The 15,776-nt window shown below is 42.4% G+C and overlaps 1 protein-coding gene across 1 annotated transcript in view; it reads left to right on the top strand.

Moving 5' to 3' along the window:
- Positions 1–614: 614 nt before the first annotated feature.
- Positions 615–15,776, top strand: part of ndst3 (N-deacetylase/N-sulfotransferase (heparan glucosaminyl) 3) — a 67,458-nt gene continuing 52,296 nt past the window's right edge. Inside the window, exons 1-3 of the mRNA XM_047816165.1 lie at positions 615–823; positions 3,115–3,219; positions 3,339–4,369. Coding sequence (XP_047672121.1) covers positions 3,392–4,369 — 978 coding nt within the window. The 5' untranslated portion in view covers positions 615–823; positions 3,115–3,219; positions 3,339–3,391. The remainder of the gene's footprint in view (positions 824–3,114; positions 3,220–3,338; positions 4,370–15,776) is intronic.

Raw genomic sequence — 15,776 nt, 5'->3', positions numbered from 1 at the left:
ATAGAAGCTCAAAGGTATAAATATTTAACTGTAGGAGTTGATGCAAACTTGAAAGTATTATAACAGCTCTGTATAAAACCTTGAAAGCATTAATACAGCACTCTGTTTATGACTTTGTAGGAGTTGATGTTGCAACACAGTATGCAACCTAGTAGCCAACCTAGTAGGTGTTGATATGGCACTGTAAGAGTTCTTGCAAGTCTAAAAACTAATTCAACTATATAGATGTTCGTTTAAAGCTGCAGGGGTTGATTATATGTTACATGTACATTGTAGGCTTTTATTCAACATTGTGGTTAATTAATCAATTCAAGTCCACTCAAGAAGTCTTTATTGACGTTTTAGCCATATATGATGCCACATATCAACTGAAACGTTGTGCATTCATCCATTTTCCTGGTGATTTATCAGTCTAAAATAAAAAGCTGCATGCTTTGGACGGAGCACCAGCTTACACACACACACACACACACACACACACACACACACACACACACACACACACACACACACACACACACACACACACACACGCATGCAGTGAGAGCAGGCACGCACGCGCGCACGCACAGGCAGCGGTGGCGTTCCCTCAGCGACGCAGCATCGTCATCAGAGAGAGAGAGAGAGAGAGAGAGAGAGAGAGAGAGAGAGAGAGAGAGAGAGAGAGAGAGAGAGAGAGAGAGAGAGAGAGGTGAAGAGGTGGATGCATCATTCCGGATGGCTGCCTCCGGATCAGCAGCGAAAGGAGAAGATGAGCTCGCGCTCGGAAGGCGGCTCACTCGCCTCGGAAAAGCCTCATCCTCATCCTCATCCTTACCTTAAGGTAAGTCAGCGCATCGTGGGTCTCGCGCATCCTCCAGACGCACACCACGCTGTTTCCTTGTTATTGATTTTAATCTGCTTTACCAGATGCAACTTCTTCAAAGCACTTGCGCTTGAGCCTGGATCTTCTTTCTGCTATCTATCTACAGTATTAGACTTGGTGATGGGTCAGAATTCCACGCTGCAGATGCGGGATCTGGGAATTAAACACGCGCTCACAACGCATCCAGTGCTTTCATTCACTTAGTTTTTAGTGGTGATGTCAGGATGTGCTTTTTTTGTTGTTGCATTTCTACACGCGCTTTAACACCTTTACGACGTGCGCATGAAGTTCAGCTGACACTAACAAAACTCTACTTTCATCCTTTTTACTTTCATTTGTTCCTCTTTTATATCCTGCTTATTGTCCGTCCTGGTTGTTTGGTGTGTGTGCATGTGTGTGCGTGTGTGTGTGTGTGTGTGTGTGTGTGTGTGTGTGTGTGTGTGTGTGTGTGTGTGTGTGTGTGTGTGATTGAACGTTTTACTCCTGGTTGCAGTTTCGGGTCATTCCTGAGTGGTTATTAATTAACCGCCGATTAAATAAAAGGTTAATTTAGCCCACAGGGCGCGTTACCGCAGAAGGACGCGCCTCCTGGTGGTGAGATAAAGGCGTTCTGGCCGCGTGTGCGCTCACAGACGCGCGCTCAGGAAGAGAGGATTTCCTCAGAAATAAAAACGTTTACAGGCACGACCAAGAAAATGATGGAGACACACGCGTTAACAGGCAAAGACTGAAAACAGGATAAGAAACTTGTGCGTACGCTTGCGTCTGTGCTCAGGGATTCCGGGAAGAAATCCAAATTTACTTTATGAAAAAAAAATAATAATAATAATAATAATAATGCAATTTTTTTCTTTTATTCATGAATAAAAGAAAAAAAAATTGGAGAAATTACTGGTTAGCAGTCAACTCCTTTGGAAGAATATTCCAAAACCTTATATATACTTTTGTGGCATTTTATATTCATTCAAAACTGCCCAAGTGTGTACGGATGCACACATTAACTTCCTGGTCCAAAAACACATATTTTAAAAGCGCTGTTTTTAATCTTTTTATTTGAGCTTAAATTCCTGCTTTTATCCTGCGTTGATGCCCGATGACGCCTGAGATAGGCACAGGCTCCCCGTGACCCGAGGTAGTTCGGATAAAGCGGTAGAAAAGGAGTAAGTGAGTGAGAGAATTCCTGCTTTTCACACATCATCTGCGTATACATGATTGAAAGCAGTGGAAGCACACCTGAGCAGGTTCCCTCGGATCTTTAATTAAATGAAAAACAGAAGTGCACCCTACATGCTGCCATATGCTGATGATAAATTTAATGTGTCCCCACCAGTACCAGTCCTCCTCTGCAGATATGAAAGTGCCTTATTAGACGTTTTCATTTTTTATTTATTTTAATAAATCTTCAGTCCACACTAAAAGACACGATCGTGCAAGTTACTCGAATCAGAGAATCGTTATATCTAACTTACACTCGATATAGCGGTTGACAATTATAATGGCTGATTTTGTCTACAGTAAAGTCATTATGCATTATGCAGATCGGTTATAGAACACTGACGTAATTAGCCTGTTGTTTATATATATTTCATATAACTTTGTTCACTTTTTTTTTAAAAGTTAACCACAAGAGCTTGTCTTGTATTTTTGGAGGGAAGTGAGATTGTGTAACAATCAGAAGAGAGCAATGACTACACTTCCAATTTATCCTACACTGAAGAACATATTCAGTGATCATTTTTTTATTCCCAGGCCATAACGAGGAAAATGATCATGACAAGGTATCAGAGTTGTTCAAGACGAAGAAAACACATTTTAAAGCTTAACCTAATTCTTTCTTTTTCTTGAGTTGTTCAGTAGATGAATATTGCCTTGAGATGTTGTTTCTGTGGTCTAGATTTAAGTCTGTGTGGGAGTGTGCACCATGGCGTGCGTAGGTGTGTAGGTGATGGTCGCTTCTTCCTGCAAGCCAGCTCGGAGCTCTTATTGCCTCGCTCCCCCCTCCCCCACACACTTCCTATTTATGTCCGACCAATCATGTGTCCCCCGGGAAGTGTTGGTCTCAGCTGGTGAAGTGTCGATTGAAAACAACCTGGAAACTGACGGCTCAGTTTGTCCCTTTAGAAGACCGTTATCCTCCCATGATGAGCACCTGAGGGAGAGGGAAGCGTAGACACATTCACAGACATGGGTTTTAAGTGGTAATTTGGAGAATGACAGGAGATGTGTCTTTTGTTTTCTTCTTTTAACAGGTCGCAAGGATCTGCCACTGGAATTTCGGCACCATGGATAAAATCACATCCTTCTAGCGTGGTGGTGAAAAAAACTTTTCAAGCGCGTCATCTTTTGAAAATGATGTAAGCATCCTGACCCCATTCTACAAAACATCTGGAGTAAAATAAAAATCACTAGCATGCGTTGTGAGATGGTAACATGACAACAAAATGCATGCCAGTGAGCCAATCCTTTTCTTTAGCCTAGGTTGGTGAACCATCCGAGACTTTCTCCCACACATGTACGCCGTTTGCCATGAATCTGGCCGTGAAGCTGCGGAGGAATCTGAGGAGGCTGGTTATCCTCCTCGCCACCTTTTGCATGGTCAGTGTCATAGTCTCCGCTTACTATCTCTACACGGGGTCTGCCCAGGAGCTGGAACTGACAGACCATGGTGTCAGTCCTGACTGTGCTGAACTACGGGTGCTTCCTTTCCGTCCAGCGGAGTTACGGATACCCAAACCCATGGACCCATCGCGGAAAGACCCTGTAGTGTTGGTGTTCATAGAGAGCCAGTATTCGCAGCTGGGACAGGACATTATCGCCATTCTAGAATCCAACCAGTTTCGCTACCAAGCTGAAATTGCACCAGGGAAAGGGGACATCCCTCCACTGACACACAAGGGTCACGGGCGATATGCACTGGTCATCTATGAGAACGTACTCAAGTACGTGGGTATGGATGCATGGAACCGTGACCTTTTAGACAAGTATTGTGTTGAATACAGTGTTGGTCTTATTGCCTTTCATCGTGCTAGTGAGAACTCCCAGCCTACCATGCAACTCAAGGGCTTCCCCCTAACCTTACAAACCAACATACCCCTGTGCGACTGCTGTGTTAATCCGCGCTCACCACTGCTTTACATCACTCGAGCGGAAGTTCATCGAGGACCTCTTCCCGGTGAAGACTGGACCGTAATCCAGTCCAACCACTCTACTTATGAGCCTGTGCTACTCGCCAGATCACGGCTTAGTGCAGATGATGCCAGTGGAAGGATGGTAACTGGACTCCAGGCCACTGTGGTTCAGGACTTAGGGCTCTATGATGGGGTCCAAAGGGTGCTGTTTGGGCAAGGCCTGGGCTATTGGCTTCACCGACTCATACTGGTGGACGCGATCGCGTACCTCACTGGCAAGAAACTATCGCGTTCATTGGAACGGTACATCTTAGTGGACATCGATGACATCTTTGTAGGAAAGAAAGGGACAAGGATGAAAGTGGACGATGTGAAGGTAAAGTGTAAAGCTACAAATGTGTGTTTGTTCAATTGTAATTCAAAACCTTTTAGGTTGCTCTGTGGATGCCACACAGTGTTGGTACTCATTACATCTCAGCATCAAAGTTACTAGTTAAAACATTAAGAACAATTGCACAATATTTTTAAGCATGTTTTCTGTCAGCAAACTGCTTTCCAGTTATTTCTATAATAATTAAAAGGCTTTTAAATTGCATCCACTGCCTACATTTGAGGTGGGATGTGAAGGGACAGCATCGTTCTTATATCATCGTTATACAGATTATATTCATGCCAGAGCAGAAAGTTTAAATTGGATGTGTTTCTACTGTATAAAGGAGGTGGGGTGTGTGGTAGCCTAGTGGTTAAAGTGTTGGGCTACCAATCCGAAGGTTGTGAGTTTAATCCCAGGTCCACTGAGCTGCCACTGTTGGGCCCCTGAGCAAGGCCCTTAACCCTGTATTGCATAGTTGTATATAAAAAAATTAGATAATGTAAGTCGCTCTGGATAAGGGTGTCTGCCGAATACTGTAAATGTAGGTGGTTATATAAAATAAGGGTTGCCAGATTGGCATGACTATTAACAGTCCAATCCTGGGTAATAGCTTTACGTTTGACTTTGACGATTAGAGCTGCACTGTCAAAATCTTGGCTCTGACTGGTAAGATAAGGTTCATTAATCATCTCTGTCAGTAGTTTGGCAAAGGTGTAGCTAACTCCATGGGTTTCCAGGGTGAGAGCTTTGTATCAGTCAGAGGTAACATCCACCAAACCTTCGCGGTGGAGGTCTTTGCAGTTTCCCTGCAACACGACAAGTCGTTTTACTTTTCGTTCTCCATTTCCGCTGTTGATCATTTTCCTATAACAGCACAAACATAGGTGTTCCATTACTTCCTTATATGAGCAGAAATCCCAAGTTGTGAAACAAACTGGCAACTTGGGTTGAAACGCACACCTGTAATGCAGTGGCAAAAAGTAAAACTCGTGCTAAATGATCCCTGATCTATTTTGTCAGCGAAAGACGTTTGGCGTAAATTTCATATAAAAATTATGAATTCACCTATGTTTTAAAATCGATCCACTCAAACCAGTCCAGATTTTGGTCTGTTATCTATGAAGCAAAAGAAATTGCTGATAACAATTATTATTCATATTAAAATGATTTTGGTCTGTTATCTATGCAGCAAAAGAATTGCTGATCATTATTATTCATTTTAAAATGATATTTTGAACGCTGGATGTTAGCTGCTTCATGTAACACCCCCTGATTCTTGTGAAACTCCTGATATTTACTCATGATAGAATCACTTAAACACGCCTTTTCATGGCTTTTTGCTCTAAGGTAATTATCCTATTTCACATTAATTAGGTTATTCCATTAGTAGGGTGATTCTTCTAGCTCATTTTCCTCGCCAAATTGATCACGATTTAAAAGTGTGCTTTTAGCGAGCGCTACATTTGGGGGAAAATGATGAAAAGTGCACAATTTTATTACTCATGTTTGATTACTTTTTCAATTTGGAATGATTGAAGCATACAAAATCCCCACTCTATTATTCTATAAATCATAAATCAGAATAAATGCTTCAAAATAGTTTAAGAAAACATTCCTAAATGTATGTTAAATGAGGCAAACATGCAAAACATTTTATCTTGATGCTAAAAGCACCGTTTTTTGAAACTCAAAAAATTTGTTTGTTTGTTTGTTTTTTACACAGAAAGAAGACAAAACTGTATTTATTTCCAAAGGTCAGCTTTTGGGCATTAAATGAAGTTAAGCTACTACTCCTGAATGTGTGTGTGTGTGTGTGTGTGTGTGTGTGTGTGTGTGTGTGTGTGTGTGTGTGTGTGTGTGTGTGTGTGTGAGAGAGAGAGAGAGAGAGAGAGAGAGAGAGAGAGAGAGAGAGAGAGAGAGAGAGAGAGATGGCCTGAATAGCAGTGGGTGTTTGAGTTTGACTGACTAAATCTAAAGAAGCTGTTTAGGGGAACAAGAGGAGTTAAATGGTGCTCAGACACTCTTTCACACACTCGTTCATTCTGTCGTTCCCACGTTCACCCCCCTCCACGAACCTCTTCAACAGATTGAAAGGTCGCGCTCACTCCATTATGTGATGACTTCATGACTTGCACAGCCTCTCTCAGCTATGTATGTGTGTGTGTTTGTGTGTGTGAATGATACTTCCTCAATTACAAAATCCCTATTGAATGAAATATACTCTTATCCCCCCCCCACACACACACACACACAGCTGCACCATGTCGTTTGACAGACATGATGATGAAAGGAAAAGATAATTAATTGTTAAAGTCGGAAAACCAGAGTGAAGCGCATGTTTAAAACACACACACACACACACACACACACACACACACACACACACACACACACACACACACACACACACACAGAGAGAGAGAGAGAGAGAGAGAGAGAGAGAGAGAGAGAGAGAGAGAGAGAGAGATGTATGCAAGCTTCAACGAACACTTTGTCTCTAAATATTAATCAGTCAGATTGCTCTCCAGATGTTAGATGTCCAACTATGTTATTTTTAGGGCAATTAAAATCAATTTGCATGTTAATTAATTAACAATAGGGTTTGTGTATTATATTATATAGGGTTTATATATTATATACACACACAGGATGTGTTATACACAAACAGATAAATCAATCTCAGGATAAATGAAAGATGGGGATGAACCTTGTCGCACTAAAAATTCTACACACACCTCATTGTAATACAAACTGATTAAGACCTTTATTTAAATAGCTTGTTTTAAGGGCCGTGACCACGGTGACCACATGACCATAGTGTTGTGTAGCCAGAGCTTCAAGCTTACAACAGCTTTTATTTGTCAAGGACTTCTCTAGAACGCAACTGATCACAGTTTGTGTTGTTCAGCATGAATGGATCATTTAACAAAGTCAGGCAAACTAATGAGTCTGTAGAGTGAGTCATTTGGAAAAATCCAATTTTGTCGAATCCAACCCATCAGGCGACGACTTCGAAACTCATGTACATTGCCAGATTTGTCAGATTTGCCGTACGCATCAGACGTTCAGCTAAAGATTCCTGGGCTTGCTGTCTGAGGCTGAGGCTGAGACTACCATGAGCATGAGCATAAAAATCAAAGCAATCCGCAAACATTATGCCCAAACAAAACCGTATGCAGAACAACTAGATCTTTTTAAATTTGTTGACTCATGTAACTGACTGCTCAAAGGCTTTAGAAAATATGACGTGGTTTCCGGGAAGGGAACATATCAAGGGAACATCGGTGGTCCCTGGTTTTTGTGCCTTATCGTGGGATTCTTTTTTTTTTTTTTTTGTTAGAGAATGTTAGTGAATGTTCCGGTGCACTAAAAGGATCTTGTGATTGATAGAGAGAAAGAGAGAGAGACCTTAAAACCACAGACTCCCTAATCAGAGCCCTGAATTACTACTGAACTCTTGAGCTGATCGAGACGCAGCCCGTCGTCTGTGTTCTACAGAAGTCTCTTAGTTTTGTTTGGGTTTCTCCATCAATAAAAAGTTTCCATAAATAAACCGGCACTGCTTCATTAACGAGGAATAAGGAAGCAGCGTTACTACATGGTACAGTTTATACACTACATGATGCGCAGTATCTTACAGTTCATACATCAGCTGTTTTTCACGTATGCTATTTTTATTTATTTTTTTTTCTTAATTGCCTGAAGCCAAAGTGCAAATGTGTTAATTATATTCTACTGGCCATATGTGTGTGTTGTTGGTTTTTTTCATGATATTAATTGCTGATGTGTTTCATTTCCAGCAGTAATATTCGGCAGGAAAAGGTTACTGAATCCATTATATCCCCATCCTGAATGCTGTTAATTTACACACGGTGTTACAGTACACTTTGATTGGCTGGGACTCATTTAGCCTGTGTGTGTATGTGTGTTGGTGGCGGGTTGGTGTTCAGGGAAAGAATTAGTGCCGTTCGTTCCAGAGCTCAGCTGCAAATGTCATCAGTGAATTCCCGCCGGATCCCTGGGAAGGGAGGAGAGAAGACTTTGATTTGACTGCAATTGTTTTTAGGTTCTTCCTAGACCAAAATCACTCTCTCTCCCTCCCTCCCTCTCTCTCTCTGTGTGTGTGTGTGTGTGTGTGTGTGTGTGTGTGTGTGTGTGTGTGTGTGTGTGTGTGTGTGTGTGTGTGTGTGTGAGCCCATTACTAAGCCACTGGAGTGAAATGAAAGGTAACAGTTAATCAATGGCAGGCCAATCAATGCAATGGAAACAGAGAAAGAGAGTGAGAGAGGACTTAATCGCGCTATGTTGATCCACAACACTGTTATAACACGATTATTACATGTCGGTAACAACTTGCTTTGTGTTTTCTTGTGGTTTACATGATGTGTGTGTGAGAGAGAGAGAAAGTGTCAAACAGTGTCTCCATGCTAGGTATTGTGGATTGGAATGTCTCACTCGCTCACAGCTTGCCGTATCTCCCATCAGCCTCTTGGGCCGAGCTGATGAACGGGGTACGCTGGTGATAAATGAGTCAACACGCGCAGCAAGATGGGATTCACCCCATAGGGTGTGTGTGTGTGTGTGTGTGTGTGTGTGTGTGTGTGTGTGTGTGTGTGTGTGTGTGTGTGTGTGTGTTTCGATGAGGCACTGAAAATGCAGTAGATTTGTGTCCGTATATTTCTATATATTTATACATGCAGCATTAAAGGAATAGTCCACTATTCATCACCCTGATGTCTCTTAGTCAGTCTGCAGTGGACATTTAATTACAACATGGAAGAAGAGAAAAGAACTGGAAAAACTGGTGTTTTCTCCAATTTCACATGCAACGGTTATGGGGCAGGTGTTGGAATACCGTCCATGTTGTCGTATCGATTCGTATGCAGGCAGAGCCTTGCAAATCCACCTACAGGCTCTTTGGAATGTAGGAGAAATCCAGAGAACCCTGAGGAAGGGATCTCACCAAGACATGATGAAAGATGTGAATGATGCAACCACCACCATGCTGCACGATTTATGTAAATGACCTATAGTTTTTACATTTTACATTTACATAATTTATGCACAAGCAGTCAGAAAGTTTAAATGAAACTAAGATTTTTTTTCTTTTTCTTTTATAGGTCTCGTACAATCGAACGACGAAACTTAGACTTTCTTTATCCAAAGCATATTTTTGTTCTGTACACAGGGAAACATCTTGAAATTCTTGCCGGTGTTGATCACACACACTCGACAGATGTGTTGATAGAGATTAGCTTGAAAAATAGTGAAACATTCCTTTAATGAATCTGTTCCCAAGCTGCTTTTTGGCAAAATAATTATGATCGCTGATGTACATTATGAATGAATGGGTAAGGTTTCTGGGAGGACCTTTTTCTCTGTACGTGTGTGTGCGTGTGTGTACAAACACACACAATAAACCCGGAGAGATGTAGAACAGAGGAAATGAGCGATGAACATCAGAAGGAAATCGCACAATGTGCCCGACCTCCCCGAGAACCGATAAAGCAACAAGAAAGAAAAATGTTTAGCGCAGTTGAGTACGAGAGCAGGAGGGAAGGGTTCGAGGAGAGAAAGAATGAAAAAAAAAAGGAACAGTGAAAACAAACTGGGACAAGAAGCAAATGAAAAGAGCGTGAGAGAATAGATGGAGGGAACGTATCGGGGAAGAAAGAGTGCGAGAGGAAACTCATTTTTGTCTGCCACAGATCCAGTCGCGCTGTAATGAGGTTTCATGGTGTCGTAGCAGAGATGCCTGCGAGTCAACAATATGGAACAGCGAACACACACACATGGCAATATTCATTCTCTTTTTTTTTGCTGCTTTCGCTCCATTGATTTTGAAAGCAATCCTTCTCTTTGTTTTGTTTTAGCAAGACGTGTGTCAGTCTCCGCTCTCATGTCTTACAATACGGCGTTTGTGTGCGAGAATCTGACGCGAAATAGGAAACTGCTTGTGCCTCGTGTTTCGTTTAGACGAAAAGGCAAACGCGGCTAAAGCAATGTGTAATCACCAGCTCTATATGATCGCTTCAAGAACAAAACAGCAAAAGGAGAAAAGAACAAACAGAAATCTTCGAGCTGGACATCCGATTTATGTTAGGATGCTGCTCCTGTCTGTCATTTTATAGGCGGGACATGAGTCGCTGATGATCCTGGGGGGAGCGGAGCTTTTTACACTTTTGCAATAATTTCTCATTTTTAGTGGAAGAAGGTTTCCACATATGATCTAAAATAACCCCAGACCCCAGTAAGGTACGGTTAAGGAAGCGTCACAGTATGGTGCTGCTTTTGAGCACCGGGTTTGTTACCCGCCAACAAAGGAACCTTGAATAAAGAAGAAGTGAATTTCGTTTTCCAAGAAACCGAGAAGACGTTTCAACAAGACATCAAACTCAAGGTTTCCAAATGAAAAAGAATCAGGCCTTGTCGCGACTGAACCTTTGGGATGGTGTTGAAATCGCCGATCCCTCAGAGGAAGCCTCGTAACCTTGAAGACGTGAATAGAAGCCTATTATTTTTGTCACATTTTCTTTCTTCACATATTCATACTTTGGAGGTCGGGGTCATAGCACAGGGTCAGACATGATACAGCAGATACTGGAGCAGTGAGGGTTAAGGGCCTTGCTCAAGGGCCCAACAATGGCAGCTTGGCAGTGATGGAGCTTCAACCCTGATCCTCCAAGTAACAAACTAGATCTTTATCATTTAACATGTGAGCCACTACTGCCACAAGACGATGGGGTCCTCTCTCTCTCTCTCTCTCTCTCTCTCTCTCTCTCTCTCTCTCTCTCTCTCTCTCTCTCTCTCTCTCTCTCTGTATAGCAAGATTAAGATGTTATGAGAACACAATGAAATGTGAATGGGATTTCACGGCCTTTCCCTCGTACCGTCCCCCTGATATCTCATTCCAATAAGAAATCTGGGTTTTAAGCCGTCAAAAGTGCAGAGAGCCGTGTGAGGGGGAAAAACTCCAAATCTCCATTAGCGACCAACAAGAGAGGATCGATCCTCTGATATTTCTGCTCTGTGGAGTGTGTGTGTGTGTGTGTGTGTGTGTGTGTGTGTGTGAGGGGTTATGTAGGTTGCTAGGCTATAACAGAGAGAGAGAGAGAGAGAGAGAGAGAGAGAGAGAGAGAGAGAGAGAGAGAGAGAGAGAGAGAGAGAGACAATATGAACGAACATTAGGTCTAATGTTTGATCAGACTGTTTGCTTTTTTTGTTATAAACCTTTCATTTAATAGGAATGTTAATGACTTAAGTGCTGCCAGTCAGTAATATGAGAGAGAGAGAGAGAGAGAGAGAGAGAGAGAGAGAGAGGCCAGAGAGCAAGACAGATGGAGGAAGCAAAATGGTAGCTGAAGAAGGGAGATGGAGGGATTGAGTGTTGCTGTGACAACAAAATGTGGCATTTGTGTGGGTTTATTTTTCTCTTTTCTCTCCAGCGTTTCCTCTCTCTCTCTCTCTCTCTCTCTCTCTCTCTCTCTCTCTCTCTCTCTCTTGCTCTCTCTCCCTCTCTGTGTCTCTCTCTCTCTCTCTCTCTCTCTCTCTCTCTCTCTCTCTCTCTCTCTCTCTCTCTCTCTCGTGTTTGTTTAATCCTCTCTTCTGTCTTTGCTGTACTTAAAAATGCACCTCTGTGGCCTACAACCATTTCCTCCTGCCTCTGATTGTCACAGAGGTTCACACTCCCATTACACACACACACACACACACACACACCCTCTCCAAAGATACTCATATCATTGTTTCAGAAATGATCATATTGCAGACACATCTTGTATATTTGTCAGCCGGCCACTTTAATAGGAACAGTGGTACTGTTCAGAATGGTGTCAGAATCCATCTACTGTAGGTGAGCAGTCACTCAACTAATGATCACTCTGTTCATCTGCGGTGAGCAGAAAAGCATCTCGAAAGCGTATCAATACACCACTCCTGTCAGCCTTCGACAGCAATCTGAAGGACGGAGGTTGACACAAAACGGAAGATTTTCCATTAGCAGCACTTTGTCCTGTTTTATTTCTTTACAGATCAAGACATGGGCCAGTCATTATAAACCTCACATGTTTACACGTCACTTATCGCTCATAACACACCAGAGAGAGAGAGAGACAGAGATGAGGGAAGCACAGAAGTCTCTATTCATCTTTTCAGCAGAAACAATAGCTCACCTGCGATTAACTGACCTGAGGGCTTTTGTTAATTGTTTACATAAGCATGCGGCTGTTCAGCAGAAATTGCAGCGTAAGGCTCGGGGATTTCGACACCGAGCGAAGCATCTCCTCTCAGCAGCTCTTTACAATCAGCCGATCTGTACAGGCAATTTTGAGATGGCCCACAAGAGACCTTTTTTTAAATTATTAGCCTTTTTTTTAACTAATGCTTAGATATAGGTATTTCACAGTAGAATATGCTTCTCTTTAATAACTACAGCTCGCTTGTCTTCTCCCTCAGCCGTCACAGCTGAGCCCTAAACACAAACTCAATAAAACAAAATCAAGATTCTGTGTAACTGGAACTCAAGCTCGAGTCGATTCATTAATCATTTTTAAGCATATGACACTGTCTACCATTTTGTGTGTGTGTGTGTATGTGAGTGTGTGTGTGTGTGTGTGTGTGCGTGTGTGTGTGTTCTCACTTTGTAAGGAGTTACTCAATCATAATAGGTCACATGTAGTGAACAAATTAAAGAATACACAATTAAACAAAGGAATAAAACAACAACGATCAGTTCAACAATGAAAGGTTTTTGTGTTTGTGGTGTTTAGTGGCACCATGATGTGACTTTCAAGAGATGTTACTTATGTATGTTGTTCTATGACACACACACACACACACACACACACACACACACACACACACACAGATGGCCTGACTGAGGTAAACCTGAGGTCAAATAGTCTGTAAACTTCTTGCTGTCATGTCCTTTTGAGTGTGTGTGTGTGTGTGTGTGTGTGTGTGTGTGTGTGTGTGTGTGTGTGTGTGTGTGTGTGTGTGTGTGTGTGTGTGTGTGTGTACGCACCATAGTCCAAACGACTGAAGAAACTGAAGTTGACATTTTAATTGGCTGTTCATCCTTGCGGTGACACGTACAGCACAAATCAGACCTCACAATCCATCACCTTCACATTCTCTCTCTCTGTCTCTGTCTCTGTCTCTGTCTCTCTCTCTCTCTCTCTCTCTCTCTCTCTCTCACACACACACACACACACACACACACACACACACATACACACACACACACACAGGTCATTTTTCCTCATTACTACAGAATGCAGCTACAACGTCATCTTTCGTATTGGCATTCTGCAGGTGTGTGTGTGTGTGTGTGTGTGTGTGTGTGTGTGTGTGTGTGTGTGTGTGTGTGTGTGTGTGTGTGTGTGTATGTGTGTGTTCGTTCTGCAAAAATAGAGCTTCTTATTTAATGAGACCACCAGTTCAATTGTGGCTGTCGCTCTGTAAGAAAAGCTTTGTCCAGATGTCTATGACGATCTGTTTACGTCTCCTACATCTTTCTTTTTCTGTCCCCTTTTATCACCACATCCTCTTCTCTCTCTCTCTCTCTCTCTCTCTCTCTCTCTCTCTCTCTCTCTCTCTCTCTCTCTCTTTCTCTTCATCCTTATGTCGTTCTCTATGTCCATCGTGCCCAGGTAAGGCATTGATCAGATCAGCACAATGAGTTTGTTGGTACTGACGCCAAAAGAGGGGCAAGGTTGTGAAGGAAAAATTGAGAGAGGGAAGAACAGAGGGATGAGGCAGGACGGGACAGAGACGAAGAGCAGGCATCTCACCAGGGAGCAAGGGATGAAAGCAGGATGAGAGTTAGAGAACATAATGAAAACAAACAAGGCTGACGGCTTCATGGTGTTATCTGCTGTTAATCCGCTTAGGGCTGAAGAGGTGTGTGTGTGTGTGTGTGTGTGTGTGTGTGTGTGTGTGTGTGTGTGTGTGTGTGTGTGTGTGTGTGTGTGTGTGTGTGTGTGTGTGTGTGTGTGTGTGTGTGTGTGAAAGCACCACACACTCCATCAGACTTTCATTTTCCTCCATTGTGTCTCCTTTCAAGAAAATCTGCTCATTGAAGATACGGAGCATAGAACATTGGTTCATGAAAAAGAGCTGTCTCAATGTGTCTCCATCTCTCCACTTTCTGTTTCATAGGTAGGAACATAAAATCAGGCACAAACACTTTAACATAAAGATGACCTTTACACACACACACACAACTCGTAAAATACCCTAACCATAATCCCTAATTCCAACCCCTGATCCTAAGGAATAGTCCCTAATCTTAATCTTAATCTCTAATTTCTTTTCCTAATTCCAAGTCTTTCATTCACGTTACAGTCCATAAATTTCTAATCCTTATAATCCGAATCCACATTAATCTCTAATTCCATTCAACACTAATGGCTAATTCCAACCTCTAATCCTAAACCATTATCTTAAAACTAACCTCTAAACTAGATTCAACTACAATCCTAATCTCGAAACGGCTCTAATCCCTAATCTTGAACACACACACACACACACACACACACACACACACACACACACACACACACACACACACACATCTGATTTAATATTCGTGCCCAAATTTAACATCTGGATCAGTGGGCTTGTATAAACACACACACACACACACACACACACACACACACACACACACACACACACACACACACACACACACACTTTTTTCAAGTGCCATAAAAGAGTTTCTAATGTGCTTGTGGTTAATGTAGTGGTTTTTATCCGTCTGCCTGCACTAGCCGCTCAGCCCAGCTTCCATTTCGAGAGCATTACAAGCTCGACGCTGCGCTTACGGGAAAGAACATAATCTCCATGCACGATAATAATCTGCGCCATAAGCACATCCAGTGCAGCATTAACGCATTGCTGCTGCGGCTTCCATGCAATCTCCGAGTATCAGCTCCTTGGAGCCGGATCAATAACACACTCCAACACACACTCAACACAATGCTGCTTATCACTTCCCAAAGTTTTTCCTCTTTCCCAACTTTTCCGACATGTCCATGTCTTTTTTTCCTGCCTGCTATTCTGGTCCCTTCATTGTACCCTGTGTGTGTGTGTGTGTGTGTGTGTGTGTGTGTGTGTGTGTGTGTGTGTGTGTGTGTGTGTGTGTGTGTTATGAGAGAAAAGAGACAGTCTTTGTCAGGGGTTTTGGGGGAAATTTTTGATGTTTGTGAAACAAATCTAAAAAAAAAATCCCAAGGCTCTCCATTCTGCTGATCTGTTTATTTTTTCTGTCACCCGATGCATTTCTCTCTCTCTCTCTCTCTCTCTCTCTCTCTCTCTCTCTCTCTCTCTCTCTCTCTCTCTGCTGTCATTCACTTTCTGTCATCACACCTCTATTTGTTGTTGTTTTGTTGGGCCCGGTTTTCAATCT

This window comes from Tachysurus fulvidraco, chromosome 7, assembly GCF_022655615.1.
Source record: "Tachysurus fulvidraco isolate hzauxx_2018 chromosome 7, HZAU_PFXX_2.0, whole genome shotgun sequence".
Classification (NCBI taxonomy): Eukaryota; Metazoa; Chordata; class Actinopteri; order Siluriformes; family Bagridae; genus Tachysurus; species Tachysurus fulvidraco.
This window is presented reverse-complemented; position numbering and strand designations above follow the sequence as displayed.